General features: G+C 28.5%; 1 protein-coding gene across 1 annotated transcript; it reads left to right on the top strand.

Annotated features, from left to right (window-relative positions):
• Positions 1-358: 358 nt before the first annotated feature.
• On the top strand, positions 359-4,174 carry LOC124844123 (sorbitol dehydrogenase-like). The gene is made up of 6 exons (XM_047320994.2): positions 359-575; positions 698-765; positions 1,018-1,254; positions 2,638-2,928; positions 3,175-3,362; positions 3,856-4,174. The coding sequence occupies exons 1-6, from the start codon at positions 458-460 to the stop codon at positions 4,046-4,048; spliced, it is 1,095 nt and encodes a 364-aa protein (XP_047176950.1). The 5' UTR covers positions 359-457; the 3' UTR covers positions 4,049-4,174.
• Positions 4,175-7,485: the final 3,311 nt, after the last annotated feature.

Below are 7,485 nucleotides of genomic sequence, written 5' to 3'. Positions count from 1 at the left end.
AATTAAATTTTAGTAATTTTTTAAAATAAATTTACAGTAATGGAAACTATATCATAATTATTTATTGTAAACTTAAATTTAGATCTATTTATTAAAAATTATTTACTTATCATAATATAAAGTACAATGTAATTATTAAAATAAACATACTTACTATAAATAATGGTTAAACAAAAATGAATGTTTATTTTAACAAAACATATGGTTACACATTTAAATATAATTTGCACAGTAAACGTGTTATTATAAAATTTAATATATTATATTTCATAAACTAAAATATTTATTAATTGTAAATTTTAAGTATATAAAACAAAAAGAGAATCTTAACAAATGTACTAGTCAACATAGGAAAGAAAAAATAAATCTTTGTTCACTGCAGGGATCACTTTGTCATAACTGAAAGTAGAAATCTTTCTATCATAGAAAGCTGCTAAAGATTAGAAAGAGAAGGGAAATGGGTAAGGGAGGAATGTCAATTGATGATAATGGAGAAGACAAAGAGCAGAATATGGCTGCTTGGCTTCTGGGTATAAACAATCTCAAGATTCAACCTTTCGAGCTTCCTATTCTAGGTATTCAGTTTCCCACAATTAACTCAATCATTTCAATCTGGTTTTTTCTGTCTTCAAATCCTTTTATAGATGATGTTTCAATGCCATTTTCAATTATTTTCAAATCATTTGTGTTTTGGAAGGACCCCATGATGTCAGAGTTAGAATGAAAGCTGTTGGGATCTGTGGGAGTGATGTTCACTACCTCAAGGTACATATAGTCCTGTTGCATCTACTTTCAATAGTGAGATTAGAAGGGATGAAGTTGTGTTGGAGGAGTTTGATTATCTATGTCTAAGCAATCTATGATTGATTAGATTAATTTTATTTATTTATTTTTGGCATTTTTTGGATATAAGTTTTTGCTTAGGTTGAAATTTTTCTTTGCAGGGGTTATTTCCTGCATTTATCTATGTTCTCTCCAGTGAAAATTTTCAAATTTGTTGTTTCGTTTACATTTCAGACACTGAGGTGTGCACACTTCATAGTTAAGGAACCAATGGTAATTGGTCATGAGTGTGCTGGGATCATAGAAGAAGTTGGTAGTGAGGTAAACAATTTGGTGCCTGGTGACCGTGTGGCGCTTGAACCTGGGATCAGTTGCTGGCGATGCGGCCACTGCAAACAGGGTCGATATAATTTGTGTGATGAAATGAAGTTTTTTGCTACTCCACCAGTTCATGGTTCCCTGGCTAATCAGGTTTGAAACAATTCACAGATGCTCAAAAGTATTATTCTTTCAGTCATGTACAACTTGAAATATACATGGCTTTTGAAATAATAAGAATTTGGAAGAAACAATGACATGTTCAAGTCAAATTTCATGCCATTAAGTATAGAATCAGTTAACAAAACTGCTTTAAAATCCTATCAAGACACTAACTTCCTAATATTGTAGACGAAAAATTTTAAAACCATGCGATGAATAGGTAATGTGATCTGTTCTAATCTGTTTCTATAAATGTCTGCACAAATCATCATTATAGTTTCACAAATGCTTTTTCATTTTACAAATGTGTAAATTCAGACCATCTAAAAGGACACATAGAATGACACCTGTATATTATATCCAAGAGACTGTTCTTTGTATGCCTCATCATGAGAGATTCGCGTAGAATATCCTCAAATGTTGTGATTTTATTCCAGATTAAGCATAAATAAATTCATGGAATTTCTGAAGAAACAAGTAAAATGTTGAAATGAAGCTGGTGACCAACTGTTTTCATGTCAATGACTCTCAATTACAAGTTGGAAGTTTCTTTGTCAATTTTCTCCCCCACCTTTGATTTATCAAATATCTATAATAAGGAACTGAAAATGAAAATTTATTTTATTTTGAGTTTTAACACCAAATTGTGGCAAACTTTGTGCACTTGGATACTTGATTCCACAACTGTGCTATGAAGGGTATGCCTTTTGAAATCAAGCTGAGGCCTTTATAAACCAAGGAATTGTTTGTCTAGATGGACATCTGGTTATTCTGGGATGGAATCTACTGTCTGTTAGAAAATATCAATTGATTAATAGGTTTCGAAAATTATAATTAGTGAATATAGTTATATTCAATCGAGAATTAAAATCACGGATACCATCTTAGTATCTTAATTACCATGCTGTATGTATTAGTATCATCAGGTTTCCATATGATAATCTTCATCACTTGTTCACAGAAACATTATAACAACGTAAATGATTGCTTTACAGAATATTTATTGAACACAAAGCTTTGAACCATACATATTGCTTAAAATGTTACGAATAAAACTTGCAAGAATGTACTCAAGTTGCAAGGATAATATGCTGTCAAGTTTGATATTTAATGTTGAATATGATTTTCTTCAATGTGAATTATGATTTTTGCATTGGAAAGTGTTCTATTTAAAACTGCCCTTACTCTGATTCCAGGCATGTAATTGGAATTGAACTCTTCTGCTGAATATTCCTAAGTATGAAATAATGGTTATCAAGTAGTCTATCATGTACATATGATGTGACCATGACTAGTAAATTACAAATAATAATTATAGCCATTTGTGAACTCCAATGGAAACCCTTGTATGACTTTCCTTTTTCTCTTTTGTAGATAGTGCATCCTGCAGACCTATGTTTTAAGCTTCCAGACAACGTGAGCCTAGAGGAGGGGGCCATGTGTGAACCCTTAAGTGTTGGTATTCATGCTTGTAGGAGAGCTAATATTGGACCAGAAACCAATGTGTTGATCATGGGAGCTGGACCCATAGGACTTGTTACACTGCTTGCAGCTCGTGCTTTCGGAGCACCCAAGACTGTCATTGTTGATGTTGATGACTATCGTTTATCTGTTGCAAAATCTCTTGGTGCAGATGACATTGTTAAAGTCTCAACAAACATTCAGGTATTTAGAATCGTTATGTCTCCATTCATCATTTCCTATATCTTCTCCCTGAAAGAACTGTTGTTGGATCACCACTTGTTACTCTCTATCTTCAGTTGTCAGGTTTTAGTGCATGGTTTCCGCAATATGGTTCTGAAAGAAATCCATTTAAATGTGTTTGTGTGACACATTTATATATTCACTGTGCATTTCTGTGTGCATCCATGAATAGCAAAGAAACCATATTTTAAATGCACTGCTTTGCAGGATGTGGCTGAAGAAGTTGAGCTGATACAAAAGGTTATGGGAGCTTCTATAAATGTTACCTTTGATTGTGCTGGTTTTGACAAAACCATGTCTACAGCATTGGGTGCTACTCAGCCTGGTGGCAAAGTTTGCCTAGTGGGAATGGGACATTCTGAAATGACTGTCCCACTCACCCCTGCAGCAGCAAGGTATCTGTTGATTTTATTAAAAAGGTTAAATGTGATTTTAACTCAATTTGAAACTTTGATACATTTTAACTTCCAAACTTTAAAAGGGAAAGAATATAATTATTTTAACCTTAATTTTTTTAGGTGTTAAACGGTATTTTATATTAACATTTGAGCTAAAATGTGTTAAACGATGTAAACAATTCAAATCTCACTTGATACGTCAAAAGAAAGTTAATGCAATTGAGTTAAAATGATTATTCATTTATTGTTAAGCTGGAAGGCCAAATTGTATCCAAGTTTGGAATCCGGACAAATTCCAATTTTACATTAAGATTTAAAGACTTGAAAGATATTTATCCTTTATTAAAATATTAAATAACAAAAGCTTATGTTATGTTTTAGAGTATTTGATACATGCATAGACTACGTATATCAGATACAACAATTTGATTATTTAAAAAAGTTATGATGTGTAACATTTGGTAGTGATGGTTTATGATACATAATTCAGGGAAGTTGATGTGATTGGAGTTTTTCGCTATATGAACACATGGCCTCTTTGTCTTGAGTTTCTAAGGAGTGGGAAAATCGATGTAAAACCCCTTATAACTCACAGGTTTGGGTTCTCTCAAAAGGAAGTGGAAGAAGCTTTTGAAACAAGTGCTCGTGGTGGTACTGCCATCAAGGTCATGTTCAATCTTTAGAAATTGTCTTATTTTGAACAAATCATATACTTTCATGTTCATGTTCATGCTCATGCTCATGCTAAATACCAATGTAATGATCACTTGGGTTATGAATAAAGTGGCTCCAAGAAGAACTTGTGAAAATGTGAATGGTAACTGCAGCATCTACAGATTCAGTTATGAGGTGAAACCTTTGCTTTGTGAATGAGTAAACCTTCAAATTCTTTCATCAGTCATTGAGAGATTAAATCTTCATTCTTGGTTCTTAAGAATCATGAATGCTGCACACAAATAATTTGAATACTACTCAAAATCTCAATTTCGATTCAACTCAAATTTTAGTTCCGTTATGTTACTGACCCAATGAGGATACAATTAAACCGATTAAAAAGCACAACTAATAAATTATTAAATTTTGAGCATAAAGTCAACAGAAATATTTTAAATTTCACCAATTTCACTAGTAGCTAATCAGTTTTTTTTTTCAAAAAAAATTCAGAAAATCAATCAAGCGGCAGGAGTTAAAGCAATTCAATAATACTTACTTACACTAACTCACCATAGGTTTGAGTTGAATTAGATTAAAAAAAATCAATTTTTTTAAAGTGTCATGGTATGTTGACTTTTAATCTATTAACAATAATAATTTTTTTAATACTTTTTCATTAGTTTTTTAATTATAATTATTTATTATTTTTAATTATATAGATCGATAATTTCATTCTTTTAAAAATTAAAATATTATTTAATAATATTTAAATAATTTTGATGTTTATTTTACTTGTTTACTAAATTATGTGAGTTGATATTATAAACTTCAACTAGTATATTTATAATAATGTTTGATAAAATATATAAACATTTTAATTGTATTGCTATAAAAAAATGAGTTGAATTAATTTATTTTGATTGTATTCTAATAAATATATAAAATAAATTAGACAAATAAAATATCAATAAATGAGTCAATTTATTTAACTCATCATAGATTGAGCTCAATTACAAAATTTTTTGTTTATTAAAAAAATGAGTTAAGTTAATTTAACTCATTTTTAATTCAAGTCGTAATGGGTCAGGTTAATCCACTCTAGCACTCTACTTGCCACTTTAAATATTTAATCAATCTATGGTACCAATAATAATGAAAATTTTGAGTACTCAGTAGATGAAAAAAAAATTAATAAAGACTTGATTTGAAAATACTAAATTTATAAAGGATTTAAAAATTAATTAAACTACTTTTTATCTTAATTTATCTTTGTAAAATGTGCTAGAAACTCTTTAGAAATAAATTTGTTATGCTAATAAATCTAAATGTACTTTTTATATGGAAAATGAATAGAAGCACACGAATAAAAGGTTAAATTTATAAGAAAATGGAAACTCCAACTAACAAGAAGTTTTCATTGATTAACTAATATTTTTAAACAATTTTATCATAATCTCAGTACTTTAGTGTTTGTCTTTAAATAAATGATTAAGAATAATAAAAATAATATTTAACAATTTTATAAGAAAACTACAGACTAAATCAAATCACAAAATATTGATTTGGTTTAGTTTTATTTAAACTTTATATTAAAATAAAAATAAATCAAATCAAATCAAACTGTATTTAATAGATCAAATCAAATTATAAATACCCGTAAACGTATCGAGAGCAATAAAAATATAAACAACACAAATTAAATTAAAAACAAGGATAATGAAAACAGAATAATAACAACGTAATTTTAGCGAGAACAATTAAAGATGAATTTTTTTTTTAAACCTAAATATGAAAATTATGAAAATACCTTAAACAAAAGGTGTATTAATTAAAATTAATTATAGCATGTTAACTTGGGTCGACATCAATACTTTTTTCATTTTTGGAATATATAGGATTCCTAGGAGGCTTCATGTGGCTTAGAATTACAAAAAACAGGACTTCATTGCAATTATTGAAGTATTAGACCCCGAATCAGAAAGGCCAAAAGAATTGAATGCGAGAAGTGAAATGCAATAATACACGAAATGAAATCAAACATTTTGGAGTGGTCCATATGAAGCTGTCATCATCAAAAGTTAGAGTTGGGTCATTAACATTCCATTTATTTATTTATTATTTATTTATTTATTTTATTAACTATCATTCTCAATGCATGTAACGACCAAACCCTGTGGGCCATCAATACTGAATTATAATATTATGATTTAAAGGGCTGTATTGTAGCTATGCATGGTGATGTCGTATACTATAGCTCTACAGGAATAAATGGACTTTAGAAGTTTACGATTATGGTCAAAGGTAGTAGTTGTTGACCCAGAGACTAGTAATAACCCAAAAAACAATACATAACAAAAGTTTAATTGAGGAGTAAAAAATTATGACAATGACGGAAAAGAAAGTGGAAAATGATTTTTGAGTGATAAAAAAAATAATGTTTTAATAGAAGTAATTGAAACATTACAATTTTATTCGTGAAAATTAATTTAATATAAATTATAAATACTTATTTCTACATTTTACTTGTATGTGGTTAAAACATTATTTTCATTGAGCAATGAACTTAATTAAAACAAAATTACGAATTATATTTCTATTAGTATGTAATAATTATTATACATTATACATGATCGAATATGTGATTCAAATAAACTGGATTATAGCAAGGACTAAGCTGTAATTTTTTGTTTTTCATATAGCTTTTTTCTTATTTCTTCACATTGTTTAGGGTTAGCTGAAACACTCATGTCTTATAAATTCGTCTTCTCTTTTTTCTGAAAATCACTAAATACAAACTAAAGGAGCACTTGCTTTTATTTCCACAACAGTATTCTCCCAAAAACAAACATAGCATTAGTCTTTTAAATTTTAATTTTTTATTTTGAATTCTTTATTTGAGAATATTGTTATTTCTTTTCACATTATTAATAATGTCACACCAGTTGACATCATTAGCAACATTCATGTTAAGAATCGCATGTTTCACTAAAATTATAATAGGAAAAGTTACTTTTTAATTTTTTTTTAAAATAATTTTGTAGTTTCTAAAATTTAAATAAAATAGTGGTAATTCTCCAAATTTGAAATTAATATTTAAAGTCTAATAAATTTTATTTGACCTTAAAATTGACAATTATTTTCACTCCTTAAACTTACAAGTAATTTTAGAAGTTTTCTAATTTAAAAAATAATTTATTTTATTTTTAAAGTTGACATTAATGATTTGTTGGCTTAATTAGCACACATTTGATTTGAGAAAAACGATTGTAACAGTTTTTGAAATATTTTCCTCATTTCTTCCACTCTACTGCTCTCAACATAATAATAGCAAAAGTAATTGGTACTACAATTATGGCTTCAAAACCAGGAAGAAAGATTATAATTAATAAGAGGAAACAAATTAAAGATAACTACAATTTAAGATACACAAATTAACACAATCAGCTTTGACACATACAATCCAATC

This window comes from Vigna umbellata, chromosome 4, assembly GCF_029865625.1.
Source record: "Vigna umbellata cultivar VRB3 chromosome 4, Vumbellata_1.0, whole genome shotgun sequence".
NCBI classification, from domain to species: domain Eukaryota; kingdom Viridiplantae; phylum Streptophyta; class Magnoliopsida; order Fabales; family Fabaceae; genus Vigna; species Vigna umbellata.
This window is presented reverse-complemented; position numbering and strand designations above follow the sequence as displayed.